Source organism: Saimiri boliviensis, chromosome 11 (assembly GCF_048565385.1).
Source record: "Saimiri boliviensis isolate mSaiBol1 chromosome 11, mSaiBol1.pri, whole genome shotgun sequence".
Lineage (NCBI taxonomy): Eukaryota > Metazoa > Chordata > Mammalia > Primates > Cebidae > Saimiri > Saimiri boliviensis.
In genome coordinates this window covers 23,596,651-23,618,887 of record NC_133459.1, presented here as the reverse complement: position 1 = coordinate 23,618,887, position 22,237 = coordinate 23,596,651, and the positions used below count along the sequence as shown (strand labels likewise).

General features: G+C 45.9%; 1 protein-coding gene across 5 annotated transcripts in view; it reads left to right on the top strand.

Moving 5' to 3' along the window:
* Positions 1–22,237, top strand: part of LOC101030345 (RH-like protein) — a 66,188-nt gene that overhangs the window by 42,961 nt on the left and 990 nt on the right. For 2 of the 5 annotated variants that reach the window (XR_012512345.1, XR_012512346.1), the window contains exons 8-10: positions 9,419–9,498; positions 15,381–15,454; positions 20,043–20,158. The exons of 1 other annotated variant lie outside the window; for it this stretch is intronic. Coding sequence is in view for 2 of the 4 variants with exons in the window: in XM_010345424.2 (XP_010343726.1) it covers positions 9,419–9,498; positions 15,381–15,454 (154 nt within the window). In the remaining 2 variants the exon portion in view is untranslated. The remainder of the gene's footprint in view (positions 1–9,418; positions 9,499–15,380; positions 15,455–20,042; positions 20,159–22,237) is intronic. 2 more of the 5 variants (XM_010345424.2, XM_010345428.3) reach the window with 2 other exon arrangements.

Sequence of the window (22,237 nt, the reverse complement as noted above, 5' to 3'; positions counted from 1 at the left end):
TTCTTGTTGCCTAGGCTGCAGTATAATGGTGTGATCTCAGCTCACCGCAACCTCTGCCTCCTGGTTTCAAGTGATTCTCCTGCCTCAACCTCCCGAGTAGCTGGGATTACAGGCCCATGCTACCATGCCTGGCAAATTTCATATTTTTAGTAGAGATAGGGTTTCTCTATGTTGGTCAGGCTGATGTCAAACTCCTGACCTCAGGTAATCCACACCCCTTGGCCTCCCAAAAAGTGCAGGGATTACAGGCATGAACCACCATGCCTGGCCTTTTTTTTGAGATGAAGGTTTGCTCATGTCACCCAGCCTGGAGTGCAATGGCACAATCTCCGTTCACTGCATCCTTCACCTCCTGGGTTCAAGTGATTCTCCAGCCTCAGCCTCCAAAGTAGTTGGGATTTTAGGTGCCTGCCACACGCCCAGCTAATTTTTATATTTTTAGTAGAGATGGGGATTTCAGTGTGTTGGCCAGCCTGCTTGCTCTCAAACTCCTGACCTCAGATGATCTGCCTGCCTCAGCCTCCCAAAGTGCTGGGATTATAGGCGTGAGCCACCATGCCTGGCCTACGTGGCGACTTTTAACTGCTTACAGTAAAATAAGAGAGGAAAGAGATTCCTTTCCTCTCTTATTTTATCTTTTATAAATTCTGAAAGAATTTATGACTAAAAGGAAAGCAGAGCAAAAAGATTCAGAAAATTTGTAGGCTGGCCACATGGTAGAGAATGAAAGAACATTTTCAGCCGAGAAAACTGAGGATGTGACCAAGCTACCAATCGATAAGAAACGTAGTACACCTGGAACAAAGCCAGAGGCTATTCATCAGAACAAGGAAGAAGAACTCCAAAGGCATTTCAGAGATCTTCAAGGCCGCCCCTTCCACTACTGGCCCAGAGCTCTAAGAGGGCAGAATGGGTTGGAATGACCAGCTCCCGCCCAGGGCTGCCTTGGGTCTCTGCTTCCCACATTCTGGTGCAGCACTCCTCAGCTATCCTAGCTGTGGTTCAAGTGGCCCCAGGTGTGATGTAAAGGTAGAAGTCATAAACCTTGGCGGCATCCACATCGCACTAATTCTGCAGGTGTGCAGAGTGCAAAAGCTGAGGGGACATGCCTTCTGCCTTCTTCCACCTATATTTCAAAGGATGCTGTGAACAGCCACCACCGAGAGCCCCTAGCAGAGCAGTGTCTAGTGAAGCTGCAAGGGTGGGGGCCACTGCCAAGACCCCAGAACAGTAGAGCTACCATAGTGTAATGCCAGCTTGGGAGACTGCAGGCATGAGACTCACACCTGTGAGAACTGCCACACAGGCAGAGCCCAGCAAAACCATAGGGGCGGGGCTGTCTGAAGCTTAGGGGGTCCAAATGCCATAGTGTGTCCAGGAGGTGGCACATGGAGTAAGAAATCATTCTGAAGGTTTAAGGTTTAAGATTTTCCTTGTTGGGTTTTGCACTTATTTGGGGCCAGTTACTCTTTTTTTCTCTTGCTTCTTTTTCCTTTTAGAATGGGAATGTCTGTCCTATGTCTGTTCCACTTTTGTAGTTTAGAAGTATATAACTTGTTTTGATTTTATAGGCTCACAGCCAGAGAGTGTGAGTGATTTAGATGAGACCATAGAGTGGTCGAAATCACTCTCCCATAGAGTGATTTAGATGAGACCATGGACTTTGGACTTTTGAGTTGATGCTGGAACTGGTTAAGACTTTGGGGGTTGCCTAAGTGTGGTGGTTCATGCCTGCAATCCCAGTGCTTTGGGAGGACGAGGTGAGAGGATTGCTTGAACCCAGGAGTTCAAGACCAGCCTGGGCAATGTAGTGAGACCTGTCTCTACAAAAAGTAAAAATAAAAAATTAGCCAGGCATTGTGGCATGTGCCTGTAGTTCTAGCTGCTCAGGAGACTGAGAGGATCACTTGCCCCAGGAGTCTGAGGCTGCAGTGAGCTATGGTTGTGCCACTGTATTCCAGCCTGGGCAACAGAGTGAGACTCTGCTTCTACAAATAAAGTAAACTTAGCTGGACATGGTGGTACACATCTGTAGTCCTAGCTATTCAGGAGGCTGAGACAGGAGGATCACTTGAGCCCAGGAGTTTGAGACTACAGTGAGCTATGATCATGCCACTGCATTCCAGCCTGCTGGGTGGTAGAGTGAAATCCCATCTTTAAAAAAAAAAAACAAAAAACAAAAAACAAAACAAACAAAAAAAACCTGGGGCTATTGGGATGAATTTTGCATGTGACAAGAACATGCATATTTTGGGGGCTAGAGCAGAATCAGAATGCTATGGCTTGAATGCATCCCTCAAATTTCATGTGCTGGAAACTTAATCTCCAAATTCATATGTTGATGGAATTGGAGGTGAGGCCTGTGGGAGGTAACTAGAATTAGATAAAGTCATCAGGGTGGGGCTCCTATGATGAGACTGGTGGCTTACAAGAGGAAGAGAGACCTGAGCTGACATGCTTTTGCCTCCTTGCCATATGATGCCCTCTGCTATGTTATGGCATAGCAAGAAGGTCCTTACCAGATACCAGCAGCATGCTCTTGGACTTCCCTGCCTCCAGAACCATGAGCTATTATGTTTCTTCTTTTTTTTTTTTTTTTCCTACGATTTTAAAAAACATATTCATTTAAGATCATAAACTCAACTGTAGCTGTAGCCCACAAAATTTTTTTTTATAATAAGAAAAAGAATAAAGAAGAGGCAGAAAGAGAAAGAGGAAGAGGGAGAGAGGATGGGGGTATTGCTTTATTGCCCAGGCTAGAATGCAGTCTAAATATGGGTATGCCTATAATTGTGCTTAATAATGGAGACATGAAAGAAAATGAGGGAAGAGAATAACAAACAAGGAGCCAACCAACATTTCATTTAAACTTCTAAGTTGATATGATGTGGTACTGATAAGAGTGTATATTTTGTGTATTTAAAGTGGAGAGTTCTATAAATGTTAATTACGTTTACTTGTTCCAGATCTGAGTTCAAGTCCTGGATATCGTTGTTAATTTTCTGTCTCATCGATCTGTCTAATATTAATGTCGAAGTCTCCCACTATTATTGTGTGGGAGTCTAAGTCTCTTTATTAGTCTTGTATGTCTGGGTATTCCTGTATTGGGCGTGTATATATTTAGGATCTTTAGCTTTTCTTATTGTTGCATTGATCCTTTTATCGTTATATAATGTCCTTCTTTGCTTCTTTTGATCTTTGTTGCTTTAATGACTATTTTATCAGAGGCAAAAATTGTAACTTCTGCTTTTTATTTATGTATTTTAGTTCTCTGTTTGGTTGGTAAATCTTTCTCCATCCCTTGTTTTGAGTCTTTGTGTATCCTTGAATATGAGATAGGTCTGGATGCAGCATACTAATGGGTTTTAGTTTTTTATTCAAATTGCCTGTCTGTCTTTGGATTGGGGGATTTAGTCAATTTAAATTTAGAATTAATAATGATATATGTGAGTTTAATACTGCTATTTAATATTAGCTGGCTATTTTGCCCATTAGTTGATGTAAATTCTTCATTATATTGATGCTCTTTTTGGTATTTTTTAGAAAGGCTGATACTGTTTGTTCCTTTCTATGTGTAGTGGTTCTTTCAGAAGCTCTTGTAAAGCAGGCCTGGTGGTGATGAAATCTCTGAGTGCTTGCTTGTTCATGAAAAACTTTATTTTTCCTTCACTTAAGAAGCTTAGTTTGGCTGGATGTGAAATTCTTGGTTGAAAGTTCTTTTCTTTAAGGAAGTTGAATATTGGTCTCCACTCTCTTCTGGCTTGTAGGGTTTCTGCTGAGAGATCTGCTGTAAGTCTGATAGACTTCCCTTTGTGGGTAACCTGACCTTTCTCTCTGGCTGCCCTTAGTATTTTCTCCTTCATTTCAACCCCGGTGAATCTGACGATTATGTGCCTTGGAGTTGCTCTTCTTGAGGAATATCTTTGTGGTGTTCTCTGTATTACCTGGAGTTGAATATTATCCTGCCTTACTAGGTAAGGAAAATTTTCCTGAATAATATCCTGAAGCGTATTTTCCAGCTTGGATTCATTCTCTTCGTCACATTCAGGTACACCTATCAAGCATAGATTAGGTCTTTTCACATAGTCCCATATTTCCTGGACACTTTGCTCGTTCCTTTTTATCCTTTTTTCTCTAATCTTGTCTTCTTGTTTCATTTCATTGAATTGGTCTTCGACCTCTGATATCCTTTCTTCTGCTTGATCAATTCGGCTGTTAAAACTCGTGCATACTTCACGTAGTTCTCATATTGTGTTTTTCAGCTCCATCAATTCACTTATATTCCTCTCTAAATTGTGTATTCTTGTTAAAATTTCGTCAAACCTTTTTTCAAAATCCTTTGTTTCTTTAGATTGGGTTTGAACAAGATCTTTTAATTCACAGACGTTTCTCATTATCCACATTTTGAAGCCTGCTTCTGTAATTGGAACACACTCGTTCTCCATCAAGCCTTGTTCCGTTGCTGATGAGGAACTGTGATCCCCTGCTGAGGGAGAGGCATTCTGATCTTGGGTAGTCTCAGCCTTTTTTGGCTGTTTTCTTCCCTTCGTTGTAGATTTACCCATCTGTGGTCTTTATAATTACCATCTTTGTAATTGGGTTTCTGAGTGGACGTCCAACTTATTGATTCTCAGCGCCGAAATCTGAGCAACCCACTGCGCTGACTGAATCAGCGGCGTTAAGATTGACGGTGCTTTTCTGACTCTGCACCAAGAACCGATGCTCCAAGGTGTCGGCAAAACCGCCTCGCCGGTCACAAGAGTCGCGCTGGCGACCCGTGGGGCTCCTCCGCTGGGAATCTCCTGGTGCGTGAGCAACAAGAATTCATGTGAAGGTGTGGTGTCCTCTCGTTCTTTGTGCTTTCACTGGGAGCTACAATCCCGAGCTGCTAGTGATCAGCCATCTTGGATCTCTCTACTATTATGTTTCTTTTATAAATTACCCATTCTGTGGTATTCTGTTACAACAAGAGAAAATCAACTGAGATAATATACATGGAATCATACAATAAGTTTGTGCTTTTGTATGCTTGACTTTTTTACTCAACATTGTAGTTGTGAGATTCACCCAGTTTATTAAGCATTGCTGTACCCCTTTTCCACTGGGGCGGTGTTCTATCATGCTTGGGTCTTACTTTATAAAAGTGACTGAGTGATATTTTATTCTAATATTATTTTGGGAAAGTTTTTGTAGTTCACAGTTTCCCTGCAAACAAGAGGCAGAGCACATCATGCAGGGCCACACAAAACTATCATCCAGGGACCAGGCAGCAGAAAGCAAGCGGGGACTGGGACTGTGCCTTTATGAAAAAGAGTAGTGGGAGAGTAACTGGGTGAGGACATCCACTAATGGGCAGGAAGTGAAATTACATGTTAGAGTTTATAGCTGAGGGGTTTATAATATGAGTTTCCCATGCCTGAGAAAGCTGACTTGCAAGAAAATGAGATAAACAGCTTTGGCCATTAGTGTGGCCCTGTGATAAATGAATGCCAGATAGACAAACAGAAAACCTAAGAAAAGATAGTGGGGGCCGGGCGCGGTGGCGCAAGCCTGTAATCCCAACACTTTGGGAGGCCGAGGCAGGTGGATCACGAGGTCCAGAGATCGAGACCATCCCGGTCAACATGGTGAAACCCCATCTCTACTAAAAATACAAAAATTAGCCAGATGTTGTGGTGGGCACCTGTAATCCCAGCTACTCAGGAGGCTGAGACAGGAGAATTGCCTGAACCCAGGAGGCGGAGGTTGCGGTGAGCCAGGATCACGCCATTGCACTCCAGCCTGGGTAACAAGAGCGAAACTCCATCTCAGAAAAGAAAAGAAAAGAAAAAAGAAAGTGGGAACAAGTGTTCCATTGTGTGAATACAGCACAATTTGTTTATCCATTATTGAGGAGGATTTAGGTAGTATCCAGTTTGGGACTATGATGAATATTCTAGTATTGCTCCTATGACCATTCTAGCACTTTGTTTTTGGAACACACGAATGCACTTCTGTTGATTATATGCCTAGAAGTAAAATTGTTGAATTATAGAGTATTCACACAGTCAGCTTTAGTGGCTACTGCTAAACAATTTTCTACAGTAGTTTGCACCAATCTAATCACCAGTAGTGCACAGAAGCTCCTTTTACTCCACATTTTTCCAACACTTGGTGTTTTTCTTCTTTTCGATTAGTCATTTAGCAATCAAACCTATTGTTTAAATTTTGATATCCCCAGTGACTAACTAAATGGAGTACTTTCCATATGCTTTTTGGACAAATATTTTTTCTTGTGAAATGTCTTTTCAAGTTATTTTGCCCATTTTCTACTGTGTTCTGTCTTTTTCTTATTGATTTGTAGAAATTCCCTACATATTGGGCTGGGCGCGGTGGCTCAAGCCTGTAATCCCAGCACTTTGGGAGGCCGAGGCGGGTGGATCACGAGGTCAAGAGATCGAGACCATCCTGGTCAACATGGTGAAACCCTGTCTCTACTAAAAATACAAAAAAATTAGCTGGGCATGGTGGTGCGTGCCTGTAATCCCAGCTACTCAGGAGGCTGAGGCAGGAGAATTGCCTGAACCCAGGAGGCAGAGGTTGCGGTGAGCCGAGATCGCGCCATTGCACTCCAGCCTGGGTAACAAGAGCGAAACTCCGTCTCAAAAAAAAAAAAAAAAAAAAAAAAGAAATTCCCTACATATTGTGGATATGAATCCCACTTTTTGGGTTACTTCTTCCTCCCTCCCTCTTCCCTTTCCTCCCTCCCTCCCTCCCTCCCTCTCTCTCCCTCTCCCTCCCTCTCTCTCCCTCTCCCTCCGTCTCCCTCCCTCTCCCTCCGTCTCTCTCCCTCTCTCTCCCTCCCTCCCTCTCTCTCCCTCTCTCTCTCCTTTCTTTCTTTTCTTTTCTTTTTTTCCAGAGTTTTCCTCTGTCGCCCAGGCTGGAGTGCAATGGCACTATCTGAGCTCACAGCAACGTCTGCCTCCCAGGTTTAAGGGATTCTCATGTTTCAGCCTTCTGAGTAGCTAAGATTACAGGTACATGCCACCATGCTCACCTAATTTTTTTGTATACAAAATAATTTTTGGTAGAGACAGGGTTTTGCCATGTTGGCCAGGCTGGTCTTGGACTCCTGGCCTCAACTTTGGCCCACCTTGGCATCCCAAAGTGCCAGGATTACAGGTGTGAGCCAGCACACTCAGCCCACCTTTCACTTTCTTAGTGGTGTCTTTTGAACAACAGAGGTTCTTAATTTTAATATAGTTCAATTTCATCATTCCCTTTATGCTTAGTTCTTCTATATCCTGTTTAAGAATTTTCGCAAAGTCATGCAGATATCCCCCCGAATTTTTTTCTAAAAGTTGCTTAATATTAGATCAATGAATTGAGTAATTGACTCCATTTTTCAGTCATTCAACAAACGTTTCCCTGGGGTTTTGATAACCTGAATCGTGTTTGTTGCTGGGGAGGAAGCAAACTATCGAAGGTATACAAAGATGGCAAATCTAAGGGCCTAGAGCTTGCCACGCAGAAGGGGGGATGGCTCCCTGAATGGTGGGGAAGGTAATTGTTGACAGCTGCCCTCACCACATGAGCAGCAGGGTAGCAACTCTTTTTATCGTTTTTAAATTTACTGTTTTTCTAGTCTGAGGGTAACTTTTTAAATTTCTTTCCACTCTCCCATGATCCTAGGAAGTAGGAACTGTCATTATTTCCCCCCACTTTATAACGAGGAATCAGTAAAGACAGGGAAAATAACCAAATGACATGTAAGGAGGTGGGGTCCACCCCACCAGGCTGCAGGCTTTGTCTTCCAAATGGGAACATGAACTGCCCACCTACTGAGACAAGAAGTAGGAACGGCTTAAAAACTGGCTTGTTGGCTGAGCGCGGTGGCTCACACCTGTAATCCCACACTTTGGGAGGCCGAGGCGGGTGGATCACGAGGTGAGGAGATTGAGACCATTCTGGCCAACACGGTGAAACCCCGTCTCTACTAAAAATGCAAAATATTAGCTGAGCGTGGTGGTGGGCTCCTGTAGTCCCAGCTTCTTGGGAGACTGGGGACAGGAAAATCGCTTGAACCTGGGAGGTGGAGGTTCCAGTGAGCAAGATCGCACCACTGCACTCCAGCCTAGGCGACAGAGCAATACTCTGTCTCAAAAAAAGAAAAAAAAAAAAAAAAAACTGGGCCGGGCGCGGGGGCTCACGCCTGTAATCCCAGCACTTTGGGAGGCCGAGGCGGGTGGATCACGAGGTCGAGAGATCGAGACCATCCTGGTCAACATGGTGAAACCCCGTCTCTACTAAACATACAAAAAATTAGCTGGGCATGGTGGCACGTGCCTGTAATCCCAGCTACTCAGGAGGCTGAGGCAGGAGAATTGCCTGAACCCAGGAGGCAGAGGTTGCGGTGAGCCGAGATCGCGCCATTGCACTCCAGCCTGGGTAACAAGAGCGAAACTCCGTCTCAAAAAAAAAAAAACAAACTGGCTTCTTGTGTATAACTATCCGTGGGGCTGCAGTGAAGGGGCTGGCAGTGCGTAGGTGCAGTCTCAACCCTGGGACAATCACATTCAGCATCTGAGGGCCCCTGTAATAGCATAATCTTTAAATTGAAGCCCTGGGGTTGCTTTGAAGGAGAGAGGACCTGGAATTATGTTCAAGGGGATGGGATGGGGAGGGGAGATGGGTCTGAAAGCCAAGCTGTACCCTACCCACCTTGCCTCAAGAGAAATAGAACCTGCATTTTTAATTGCTCAATGAGAAAACTGGTGGCTGGCCAGACCGCAGTGGCTCACACCTATAATTCCAGCACTTTGAGAGGCCGAGGTGGGCAGATCACTTGAGGTCGGGAGTTCAAGACCAGCCTGGTCAACATGGTAAAACTCTGTCTCTACTAATAATACAAACATTAGCCAGGTGTCGTGGTGCATGCCTGTAGTCCCAGCAACGTGGGAGGCTGAGGCATGAGAATCGCTTGAACCTGGGAGGTGGAGGTTACAGTGAGCCGAGATTGTGCCACTGCACTGCAGTCTGATGACAGAGTGAGACTCCATCTCACCAAAAAAAAAACACAAAAAACAAAACAAAAAAAAACCAACCCAGGATCATGCAGCTAGTAAGTGACAGAGCTGGGACTTGAGCTTGGGTTTTGTGACTCCTGGTCTGGCTTATCATACACGAAGTGCCAAGAACTAAACTAAACCAAAGATGATCTTGGAATTTCCTTCCCCTCCCTCCCTCACTCCGTTTCCTCCCGCGTGTCTGCATGGCTTTTTGGGAAAATGACAGGAGAATGTACCAGCCACAAAGAGGACCCTTGTTTTCCTCGTGGCTCTTCCTGGCAATGACACTACTGACACCAACAGTCTTTTTTGTCCCCAGTGACTTCTGCTGCCTGATGCCCAAGTGACCACCTCTGCTTTGTCATTTCTAGGATTCTCTACCAGGTCCTTCTCGACGCTGGGCAATTCAGCTTGGCTGTGGCGATGGGTCTTGCATCTGGTCTCCTGACAGGTCAGTGTGAGGCCACCTTTCTTCCACTGTTGCCCAGGACACAGCACCCACGTCCAGAGCGCCCCCTACTGTGTGGCTGGTGTATCTCAGCCCTGTCTCCTTCCCTGCAGATAACATAATTTCAGAATTGGAATGGTCCTTAGAAGTCACCTGCTGCCAATGTGGACTGTGAGGCCAGGACAGGGCAGGGACATCCCTAAAATTGTAAGTAGGGAGAGTGGCAACATTGCACACTCTTAAACCCAGGGCTGATGATCACGCTCAGTTTTGCACAGCAACCCAAGGAAATCCTTACACCCAAAAGCCTACCTTTTATTCCTGAGGATACCCATAATACTGTTTTATTCAACAAATATTTATTCAATATCTACCATGAGCCAGGCACTGGAGACACAGCAATGAGCAAAACAATTTCCCTGACCTCATGGAACTGATCTTCTGGTGGGGAGGGTATTAACAATAAATAGCCGGGCGCGGTGGCTCAAGCCTGTAATCCCAGCACTTTGGGAGGCCGAGGCGGGTGGATCACGAGGTCAAGAGATCGAGACCATCCCAGTCAACATAGTGAAACCCCGTCTCTACTAAAAATACAAAACATTAGCTGGGCATGGTGGCACATGCCTGTAATCCCAGCTACTCAGCAGGCTGAGGCAGGAGAATTGCCTGAACCCAGGAGGCGGAAGTTGCGGTGAGCCGAGATCGCGCCATTGCACTCCAGCCTGGGTAACAAGAGCAAAACTCCGTCTCAAAAAACAAACAAACAAACAAAAAAAACAATAAATGGACAAGTAAGTGTCTAGTATGTTGGCTAGTAATAAGTGACTGTGAAGACAGAACCGAGTAGGGAAACAGATGCAATGTGGGATGGGTGTTCTTTTAGCGGGGTGGTCAGGGAAGGCTTATCTGAGTAGTTAGCTTTTAAGCAGAGACCCCAGTGAAAAGGAAGGAGATATGCCATGCATTTATTTAGGAGAAGAACATTGCATGAAAATCGGAGAGCAAGTGCAAAGAAAGGCCCTGGGGCAGGAGCACGATTTGTGTGCTGAGGGAGCAGTAAGGAGGCCAGTGTGGTTGGTATGGATGGAATGAGAAGGAGCAGCAGGCATTGAAAGCAGAATGGTAGCCAGGAGCAGGCCCTTAGGAGAGATGGGAAGCCCCTGGAGATCTTTCAACAATGGAGTAAAGTATGTTTCTGCTCTTGCAATACAATAGAACAGCCAAATATCTTGAGGAGTTGCTAATTAGCCAGTCTTATATGCCAGGTGAAAATATGTGGCTAGGTATGGTGGCTCATGCCTGTAATCTCAGCAATTTGAGAGGCTGAAGTGGGCATCTCACCTGAGGTCAGGATTCGAGACCAGCCTGGCCAACATGGAGAAACCCCGTCTCTACTAAAAATACAAAAATTAGCCAGGCATGGTGGCGGGTGCCTGTAATCCGAGCTACTTGGGAGACTGAGGCAGGAGAATTGCTTGAACCCAGGAGGTGAGGTTGCAATGAACCACGATTCTGTCTCTGAAAGAAAGAGAGAGAAAGAAAGAAGAAAGAAAGAAAAAGAAAACATAGAAAGGAAAGAAAGAAAGAGAAAGAAAGAAAAGAAAGAAAAAGAAAATATACATTCTGGCCAGGCATGGTGGCTCATGCCTGTAATCCTAGCATTTTGGGAGGCTGAGGCAGCTGGATCACCTGAGGTCAGGAGTTTAAGACCAGCCTGACCAACATGGCAAAACCCTGTGTCTACTAAAAATACAAAAATTAGCCAGATGTGGTGGTATACACCAGTAGTACCAGCTACTCAGGAGGTTAAAGTAGGGGAATGGCTTGAACCCAGGAGGTAGAGGTTACAGTGAGCCAAGATTGCACCACTGCCCTCCAGCCTAAGCAACAAGAGTGAGACTCTCTCTCAAAAAAAAAAAAGAAAGAAAGAAAACATACTTTCCATCCAGAACTGTTCACCTTTATTCTATAAGCAAACACCTTTTATTGGTTAGACACCCATGTATGTGTCCCTAAGCAGAAGGTGGATGCCAAATACTAGACAAAATGGGGTAAGACACTATGAGACTCTGAGTTGTGTGACGTTGGGCATCTCACTTTACTCCCTCTGAGCCTTGGTTAGCTTCTCTGTAAAATGAAGGGATTATAGTAACCAAGCTGGCGTCCTTCCAGCTTTAACAAACTATATTAAGGTACTTTTTGAAGTTACCTGGGTAATTTTTGAGTGTGAGGTTGGCTAAAATTGCTTTAATGTACCAGAGTCTGGCCTTAGCTTTCAGCAGAGTGTGTGTGAAGAAGCAGAGGCAGAGTGGAGTAAATTCCATGGGTAACATTCACTCTGTGGCAGCTGGCAGTCCAACCCTGGGAAAGGCTGCCTGATTTAGCAAAAATGCAGAGTGCCTGTTTTTAAAATTCAAAATGAATTGGGTATCCTGCATTTTATTTAGCAACCCTATCCCCGGAATCACACCATTCACTCACTGTTATCACTGGTGTGTTCAAGGTGGTGCTGACTTGCACCTTGTCTTACAAAGTACCTGGGGTCTTTTCTATGCTTCACTGGGGTCAAAAAAGAGAATAGAGGAAAAGACAATCATATTGTTCCTTTAAGGTTAAGACCTGCCGGGCATGGTGGCTCATGCCTGTAATCCCAGCACTTTGGGAGGCCGAGGCGGGCGGATCACCTGAGGTTGGGAGTTCGAGACCAGCCTGACCAACATGGAGAAACCCCGTCTCTACTAAAAATACAAATTAGCTGTCCATGGTGGCACATGCCTATAGTAATCGCAGCTACTCAGGAGGCTGAGGCAGGAGACTTGCTTGAACCCAGGAGATGGAGGTTGCAGTGAGCCAAGATCGCACCATTGCACTCCAGCCTGGGCAGCAAAAGCAAAACTCCATCTCAAAAAAAAAAAAAAAAAAGCTGGGCGCGGTGGCTCAAGCCTGTAATCCCAGCACTTTGGGAGGCCGAGGCGGGTGGATCACGAGGTCAAGAGATCGAGACCAACCTGGTCAACATGGTGAAACCCCGTCTCTACTAAAAATACAAAAAATTAGCTGGGCATGGTGGCGCGTGCCTGTAATCCCAGCTACTCAGGCGGCTGAGGCAGGAGAATTGCCTGAACCCAGGAGGCGGAGGTTGCGGTGAGCCGAGATCGCGCCATTGCAGTCCAGCCTGGGTAACAAGAGTGAAACTCCGTCTCAGAAAAAAAAAAAAAAAGACAAATAAGTCTTCCTCTTTACATGTTGCTTTTGACATTAGCAAACTGGTGATTAAAAAACAACATGGGTGGCTCACACTTGTAATCCCAGCACTTTGAGAAGCTGAGGCGGGAGAATAGCTTGAGGCCAGGAGTTCAAGACTAGCCAGGGCAACATAGTGAGACCCCATCTTTACAAAAGATACAAAAATTAGCCAGGCATGGTGGTGCACCTGTAGTCCCCGCTACTCTGGAGGCTGAAGTGGGAGGATCTGTTGAACCTGGGAGGCAGAAGTTGCAGGAGCTGAGGTCGTGCCACTGCACTCCAGCCTGGGCAACAGAACGAGACCCTGTCTCTAAAAAGAAAACAAAACAACTTGGACAATGGAAGGGGAAAAAAGTCCCTCAAGCAGCCAAAATTGCACCAGAGGGACTCCCGGAAGCCAAGCGTTTAACTTGTTCGTTGACCCCTCTATTTGGAGCCTATCTGTTCTTATTTTTAAAACAGACCTATCGAGCCGGGCGCGGTGGCTCAAGCCTGTAATCCCAGCACTTTGGGAGGCTGAGGCGGGTGGATCACGAGGTCGAGAGATCGAGACCATCCTGGTCAACATGGTGAAACCCCGTCTCTACTAAAAATACAAAAAATTAGCTGGGCATGGTGGCACGTGCCTGTAATCCCAGCTACTCAGGAGGCTGAGGCAGGAGAATTGCCTGAACCCAGGAGGCGGAGGTTGCGGTGAGCCGAGATCGCGCCATTGCACTCCAGCCTGGGTAACGAGAGCGAAACTCCATCTCAAAAAACAAAAACAAAAACAAAAACAAACAAACAAGCAAACAAACAAACAAAAAAAAAACAGACCTATCAAGCATAGTTATTGGGTTTCCCAGCTCAGGTGGATTAGAAGTAGCAGATCAGAGGTGGGCTAGGTTTCTAGAGGTAAAGTACACCAGCAGAAGTTAGAAGTAAAAGCAAAGAGCCTAACAGAGAAAGAGAAATTCTTAAAACCAGCCACAAGAACAGAAAATGCTCGGGCTGCTGAGAGAATAGGCCAAGCACTCTCCACGGCTACACACCTTTTCCGCCTTATATGGCATGTTTCATAAGTGGGTGTTCCAGTGATGGTTCTGATTTTTTTATAAGTCTAAATATGTTCAACGTTGTCTTAGAAGATAAAATATATTTTAGACAGACATTCCTCAGTGATGAGTAAGCCTCAGCTATCTGGAAAATTCATGCAGGTGCTAGAGATCATTTCTGAGTAATTCAAGCTAACTGAGTTATGCTGGTTGAAGCCTGCATGCCGATATCAGTTAAAGGCAGCACTCCACAAGGGAAATACGAATCTTACTAAGCACTCATACCTTCTTGTTAATGACACTGGAACTGATCATCTTTCATAATACACAGATAAATCTATCAGGAGGATTTCCTTGCTTCCTGTGAAAGGAAGCACTCATTCAATGTGTCCTGTGAAATTCAGCCAGCTTTGGGAAGCTGGAGGAATACATATGGCCATGCTATCTGGGCAGAGACTAGACATGGAAAGGAGGCTGGGCATGGTAGCTCACCCCTGTAATCCTAGCACTTTGGAAGGCAAAGGTGGGCAGATCACTTGAGCTGAGGCGTTCAAGACCAGCCTAGGCAACACGGCAAAACCCCGTCTCTACAAAAAATACAAAAAATGAGCTGGGTATGGTGGCACACACCTGTGGTCCCAGCTACTTGGGAGGCTAAGGTGGGAGGATTGCTTGAGCCCGGGAGTTTGAGGCTGCAATGAGCTGTGATTGTGCCACTGCACTCCAGCCTGGATAACAGAATGAGACCCTGTCTCACAACTAAAAATAAAAGATACTAAAAAAGATGGGGAAAAGGAAGGACAGGCATAAAAGCAAGTTATAAGCTACTCTCTTAACTACACAAGTGGAAAGTTAAGCTGAGATTGCCAGGAGTTGACTGGAGTCAGAGAAGACAGACCTATAGGAGCCCCCAGTTGGAGTCACCCTCCGTAGTGGCCTGTACGTCTTACATTGATCAGCTTTCGTGGGGCCCTTCTACTCCATCTGGGGAAGGGCATCAGATCCGTGGCTCTTGTGTACTGCTCAGTATCATCTCAGCCTTTTGGAAATCATTGCCATTCCCAGTTCCTTTTTTAAAAATGTCTACAGAACTGGCTCAGCGCAGTGGCTCATACCTGTAATCCTAGCACTCTGGGAGACTGAGACAGGTAGATCACCTGAGGTCAGGAGTTTGAGACCATCTTGACCAACATGGTAAAACCTCGTCTCTATTAAAAATAAAAAATAAAAAATAAAGTAGCTGGACATGGTGGCAGGCACCTGTAGTCCCAGCTACTTGGAGGCTGAGGCAGGAAAATCACTTGAATCCAGGAGGCAGAGGTTGCAGTGAGTGGAGATTGCACCGTTGTACTCCAGCCTGGGTGATAGAGCGAGGCTCCATCTCAAATAAATAAGTAAATACACAGTAAAATAAAATAGAATGTCTACTCAATTAAGCTGGTCCAGCAATGACAGGGCTTCCATTTATTTGTCTGTCTTTCAACTGTGGGAGAAAAAAGATTTCTGTGGAGACATGGTAGTTTTGACACACACTATTTTGATTAATCTTGAGATAAAAAATCCTGTGCTCCAAATGTTTTAACATTGAATCATGTATTGAAACAGGTTTGCTCCTACGTCTCAAAATATGGAAAGGACCTCATGCGGCTAAATATTTTGATGACCAAGCTTTCTGGGAGGTAAGATTTGTAACCTATAATGTGATAGATTTTGATAGATTTTGCATGAACTTAAAAAGATAACTGGCTACCTATGTTGACTTGGTGTTTATGAGTAGAACAAAAACAAAAATGAAGTAAGGCGCATTGCAGGAGGAGCTGGAGGAAGAACGAGGCCGTGATATTCATGTGTCGGGAGGGCGGTGCGGAGGTGGTGAAGGTCCCCACTTCCCTGATGCCTCAAATCATCCAGGGTCAGGCTGCACTTCCCCTCCCCGTCTGCAGTCCTCAGCCTAGGCAAATAGTTTGGCATGCAGGTGACAACCCTGACACCCCCACGACGCAAGAGCTGGAAGAAGACTCAAGCCCTGGAATCCAACCCCTTTTTCGACAGACGCTAAGAGTAGAGACAATGACTTATCAAGATGTCACAGCCCGCTGGGCACGGTGGCTCACGCCTGTAATCCCAGCACTTTGGGAGGCCAAGGTGGGGGGATCACCTGAGGCCAGGGGTTCAAGACCAGCCTGGCCAACATGTCAAAACCCCATCTCTACTAAAAAATAATGGTGGCACATGCGTGTAATCCCAGTTATTCAGGAGGCTGAGGCAGGAGAATCGCTTGAAACCAGGAGGTGGAGGTTGCAGTGAGCCTAGATCGTGCCAGCCTGGGCGAGAAGAGCTGACACTCTGTGTGTGTGTGGCGGGGGGGGAAGATCTTACAGTGTGTGAGTGTCCAGGCTGAGTCCTGAACACAGCTCTTGATAAATGATAACAAGCAGGCACAAAAATATTTGTAGTACAGGAGTCTGAAGTCACTTAACAAAGGGACATAAAGCTCAAATAACTCAGTGGCTGCTGTCCCTGTGTTACATTGTAGCGTCTGTTGTTGTGACTGGGCTAGAAAGAAGGTATAGAAGGTCGGGGCTCACTCCCTGTGACCCCAGCACCCTCCTTTGACCCACACTCATAGTTCACTCAGCACTCTGATGTGCCCCTAGACCATCCTCTAGCCAATGCTGTGGGTGGGCTGGACCAGCAGGGACCAGTATTGCCACAGCAAGTTGGGGCTGGCAGTGGTCAGGCTACTGTCTGATGTTGTACTTTTGTGAGTGGCAGAGCCAAGACCAGAACCCAGACCTTCCGAGTCCCAGGCCAATGCTTGCCCCACCCAGCATCCAAGATGTTGCTCACTGAAGGGACAAAGAAGCCACCTTTGTATGGGCCTGGACACCTGTGCCTGAGGGCCAAGCAGAGAGAAGCTGGGGAGAGACCCCGCCCCTTCTTCTCCTTCTCCATCCTCTCCTTTCTCTTCTTCCTCCCCTTCAAATAGCTTTTTGAGGTGTAACTGGCCTACAATCAATTGAACATATTTAGGGCAGGTGTGGTGGCTCACACCTGTAATCCCAGCACTTTGGGAGGCCAAGGCAGGCAGATCACTTGAGATCAGGAGTTTGAGACCAGCCTGGGCAACATGGTGAAACCCTGGGTCTCACTAAAAATACAAATACTAGCCAGGTGTGGTGGCAGGAGCCTGTAATCCCAGCTACTATGGAGGCTGAGGCAAGAGAATCCCTTGAACCAGGAAAACGGAGGTTGCAGTGAGTGAAAGCATGCCACTGCACTCCAGCCTGGGCGACAGAGCAAGACTTCATCTCAAAAACAAAACGATTGTGCATATATAAAGTATATAATTTGATACATTTTGACATATTTAAACACCCATGAGACCATCACCACCACCAAGACAAGCAGCACACCCATCACTCCCACACACTTCCTTCTGCTCCTTTGAAATTCCCCCCACAACCTGGTCCCATCCACAGGCAACCATGACTGAACTACTTCCTGTCACTATAGTTTGCATATTCTGTAATTTTTTTGTGTGTTTGAGATAGGGTTTCACTCTGTCACCTAGACTGTGGTGGCACAATCATGGCTCACTGTAGCCTCAACCTCCCCAGGCTCAGGTGATCCTCCCCCTCAGCCTCCTGAGTAGCTGGGACTACAGGTGTATGCCACCATGCCAGGCTAATTTCTGTATTTTTTATAGAGATGAGGTTTTACCATATTGCCTAGGCTGGCTTCAAACTCCCGGACTCAAGCAGTCTTCCTGCCTTGGCCTCTCAAAGTGCTGGGATTAGAGGCGTGAGTCACTGTGCCCAGCCCTCTGTAATTGTATACAAAGGGAATCGTGCAGCACGTACTCCCCTTTGTCTGGCTTCTTTTTCGCAGCATGATTATTCTGAGAATCATCCGTGTGTTGTGTGTAACCTACTTCCTCAGCTTCTCCAAAAGGACTGAGAAAATTGGTTTGATCTATTCATTCATTCCTCAGGTATTTATTGAGTAACTATTCTATACCAAGTTCTATGCTAATCGACCAAGAATACCACAAACAGGACAAATCTCCAGCTCAACCACTTGAGTCGCAATAAATATTTGCTGTATAGGTCAGGCTCAGTGGCTCACACTTATAATCCCAGCACTTTGGGAGGCCGAGAGGAGAGGATCTCTTGAGCCGAGGAGGTCAAGGCTGCAGAGAACCGTGAACACAACACTGCACTCCAGCCTGGGTGACAGAGTGAGAGTGTGTCTCTGATATATGTGTGTATATATATATATACATATATATATACACACATACTGGATAAATTAAGGAAATCCGAGGAACCCCATCTAACACTAGTCACTGCAGCAACAGGTGAACTAGAACAAGTGTGCATTTGGAATGAGGAAACTTGATGTTAGCCATCATTCTGTAATGTGATGCACTATGTAATACAATGTATTATGTATTAGTGTATGCATTATGTAGACAAGTTCCTTGACCTCTCTCACTGGTAAAATAAGAGTAGTAATCTTTGTTCTACCTCAGTGGGTTGTTTTAAAGATCAAGTGAAGCTGGGCGTGGTGGCTCAAGCCTGTAATCCCAGCACTTTGGGAGGCTGAGGCGGGTGGATCACGAGGTCAAGAGATTGAGACCATCCTGGTCAACATGGTGAAACCCCGTCTCTACTAAAAATACAAAAAATTAGCCAGGCAAGGTGGCGCGTGCCTGTAATCCCAGCTACTCACGAGGCTGAGACAGGAGAATTGCCTGAACCCAGGAGGTGGAGGTTGTGGTGAGCCGAGATCGCGCCATTGCACTCCAGCCTGGGTAACAAGAGCGAAACTCCGTCTCAAAAAAAAAGATCAAGTCAGGTGGCCGGGTGCTGTGGTTCACGCCTGCAATCCCAGCATTTTGGAAAGCCAAGGTGGGAATATCACAAGGTCAGGAGTCTGAGACCAGCATGACCAACATGGTGAAACCCTGTGTCGACTAAAAATACAAAAAAAAAAAAAAAAAAAAAAATATTAGCGAGCATGGTGGTGTGTTCCTGTAATCCCAGCTACTCAGGAGGCTGAGGCAGGAGAATTGCTTGAACCTGGGAGGCGGAGGTTGCAGTGAGCCGAGATCATGCTACTGCACTCCAGCCTGGGCCACAGAGGGAGAGTCCATCGAAAGAGAGAAAAAGAGAAAGAGAAGGAAGGAAGGAAGGAAAGGAAGGAAGGAAGGTCTGTAACAACATTCTGTGAAATGCAAACCACCACATGAATGTGGAAGTTTATTACTAGGGATTTTGCCAACCATGAAGGAATGTGTGAGCATAAGAGCTATCATATGCAAGCCTACAGTTTCTGATTTTGTGCCAGGTGCTTTTCCACATTACCTGATTTTATCCTCACAACAATCCTGCATAAAAATATATCAGACGGGCGTGGTGGCTCATGCCTGTAATCCCAACACTTTGGGAGGCAGAGATGGGCAAATCACTTGAGGTCAGGAGTTCAAAACCAGCCTGGCCAACATGGTAAAACCCTGTCTCTACTAAAAATATGAAAAACTTAGCTGGGGTGGTGGTAGACACCTGTAATCCCAGCTACTCAGGAGGCTGAGGCAGGAAAATTGCTTGAGCTGGGAGGCAGAGGTTCCAGTGAGCTGAGATCACGCCACAGCACTCCAGCCTGGGCAACAGAACAAGGCTCTGTCTCAAAAAAAAAAAAAAAAAAAAATTAAGTATATCAATTTTGAAGATGATGAAATTGAGGCCTAGAGAGATTAAGTAACTTGCCCAAAATGACAGAACTAACGCATAGGACAGGAGAAATTTGAGTTGATGTCTTTTGGCTCCAAAGACGCCCCACATATGTATTGGGTACAGTTACTGGAGAAAAGTTATTCCATCCCCACCCCGCCCCCAGGAATCTTCTGACTTGTTCTCTGGCACTTGCATAGAACCATGTATTCTGTATTCAGCAGTGTACCGTTCTCAGCTTGCAGCTGAGAGCCAGCATCCACTAAAGAGGCAAGGATGCAGACCTGCAAAGCTCATAAATCCAGGGGGGATTTTTTTTTTTTTTTTTTTTTGCAAACCATCCAACAAGCCATTTTAAATGTTATTGAATACTCTTATTGCATTTCATAGAACTGACTGCCAGGGTGGAAGGACATTAAAGCCAGCTTTAATGACTGCTTCACTGGTGGCCAGACCACGCCTGGCATTTCCTGGAGGGGCACTCACCACTCCCCAAGGGCACCCATCTCATCCTTGGATGCTTTATTAACAGGCACTCATTCATGCGCTAATTCCTTCCACTACATGTATTACCTAATTTGTGACATTGTGTGACGTGTCAAAGAGAGAATTCTGAATGAAACAAAGTCATGGGTCTCCAGGAGCCAGGTATGCTCATCTCCAACCCTCCTGCAGTTTAGTCACCCTCACCACATGCTTACGTACTGAAATTGTTTATTTATTTATCACCCTTTTTTTTTTTTTTTTTTTTTTTTTGAGACAAAGTCTCACTCTATAGCTCAGGCCAGAGTGCAGTGGCGTGATCTCACTTCACTGCAACCTCTGCCTCTCAGGTTCAAGCTATTCTTCTGCCTCAGCCTCCCGAGTAGCTGGGACTACAGGCATACACCACCACATCCAGCTAATTTGGTAGTTTTAGAAGAGACGAGGTTTCACCACATTGACCAGGCTGGTCTCAAACTCCTGACTCAGGTGATCTGCCCGTCTTGGCCTCCCAAAGTGCTGGGATTACAGGCATGAGCCACCGTGCCCAGCCAAAAATTCAGTTCATAACACAATTTTTTATGTGTTTTCTGCTTTCACTAAAAGAATAAACTGTTCCCTTCTTTATTTCCGTTTAATAAACCATGGATTTTATTTCATGCTTTGCAAAGCATAAGGGCTCATTGATGTGCATTTTTTTTTTGTTTTTTTTTTTTGAGATGGAGTTTCGCTCTTGTTACCCAGGCTGGAGTGCAATGGCGCAATCTCGGCTCACCGCAACCTCCACCTCCTGGGTTCAGGCAATTCTTCTGTCTCAGCCTCCTGAGTAGCTGGGATTATAGGCACGCGCCACCATGCCCAGCTAATGTTTTGTATTTTTAGTAGAGACGGGGTTTCACCATGTTGACCAGGATGGTCTCAATCTCTTGACCTCGTGATCCACCCGCCTCAGCCTCCTAAAGTGCTGGGATTACAGGCTTGAGCTACCGCGTCTGGCCTTGATGAGGGCTTTTTAAAACTAATTCCACGACCGGGAGTGGTGGCTCACAGCTGTAATCCTATCACTTTGGGAGGCTGAGGCAGGAGGATGGCTTGAGTCCAGGAGTTAGAGGCCAGCCTGGGCAATGTGGTGAAACCTTGTCTCTTCTAAAACTCATCTCTACAAAAAATTAGCCCGGCATGGTGATGCATGCCTGTAGTCCCAGGGACTTTGGAGACGGAGGTGGGAGGATCACTTGAGCCCGAGAGGTAGCCTGCAGAGAGCTGAGATCGTACCACTGCAGTCCAGCCTGTATGACAGAGCAAAATGCTGTCTCAAAATAAATGAATAAACAAAAATTTTAAAGTAAGATTAATTCCACAACTAACCTTTCTGAAGTCAAGCAATAACTTTTTTTATGAGTCTCCCATGGTCAAAGCCCTGTTCTGAGTATTGTGGGAGGACAGAGAAACTGGGGGTTTAACGACTTGGGAAGACTGGGCCTTTCTATGTGCACAGCTCTGTCTGTTACAGACTAAACAATTGGTGCCAAGCGCAGCAGCTCACACCTGTAATCCCAGTGCTTTGAGAGGCTGCGGCAGGAGGAATGCTTGAGCCCAGGAGTCTGAGGCTGCAGTGAGCTGACTGCACCACTGCATTCCAGCCTGGGCGAGAGTGACACCCTGGTTCGAAAAGTAAAATGGCTGGGCACGGTGGCTCACGCCTGTCATCTCAGAACTTTGGCGTGTGACTTGCTTGAGTCCAAGAGTTCAAGAGCAACCTGGGCAACATGGCAAAACTCTGTCTGTATAAAAAAGTAGCTGGGCACTGTGATGTGTGGCTGTAGCCCTAGCTGCCTGGGAGGCTGAGGTGGGAGGATCACTTGAGCCTGGGAGGCGGAGGTTGCAGTGAGCCTAGATCTCGCCACTGTACTCCAGCCTGGATGACAGAGGGATACTCTGTCTCAGAAAAAAAAAAAAAAAAAATTAGCTGGGGCAGGGCACGGTGGCTCACGCCTGTAATCCCGGCAGTTTGGGAGGCTGAGGTGGGTGGATCACCTGAGGTCAGGAGTTCAAGACCAGCCGGACCAACATGGTGAAACCCTGTCTCTACTAAAAACTACAAAAATTGGCTGGGCTTGGTGGCTGAGGCAAGAGAATTGCTTGAAGCCAGGAGAATTGCTTGAACACCACTGCACTCCAGCCTGGGAGAGAAGAACAAAACTCCATCTCAAAAAAAAAAAAAAAAAAAAAAAAAAAAAAAAG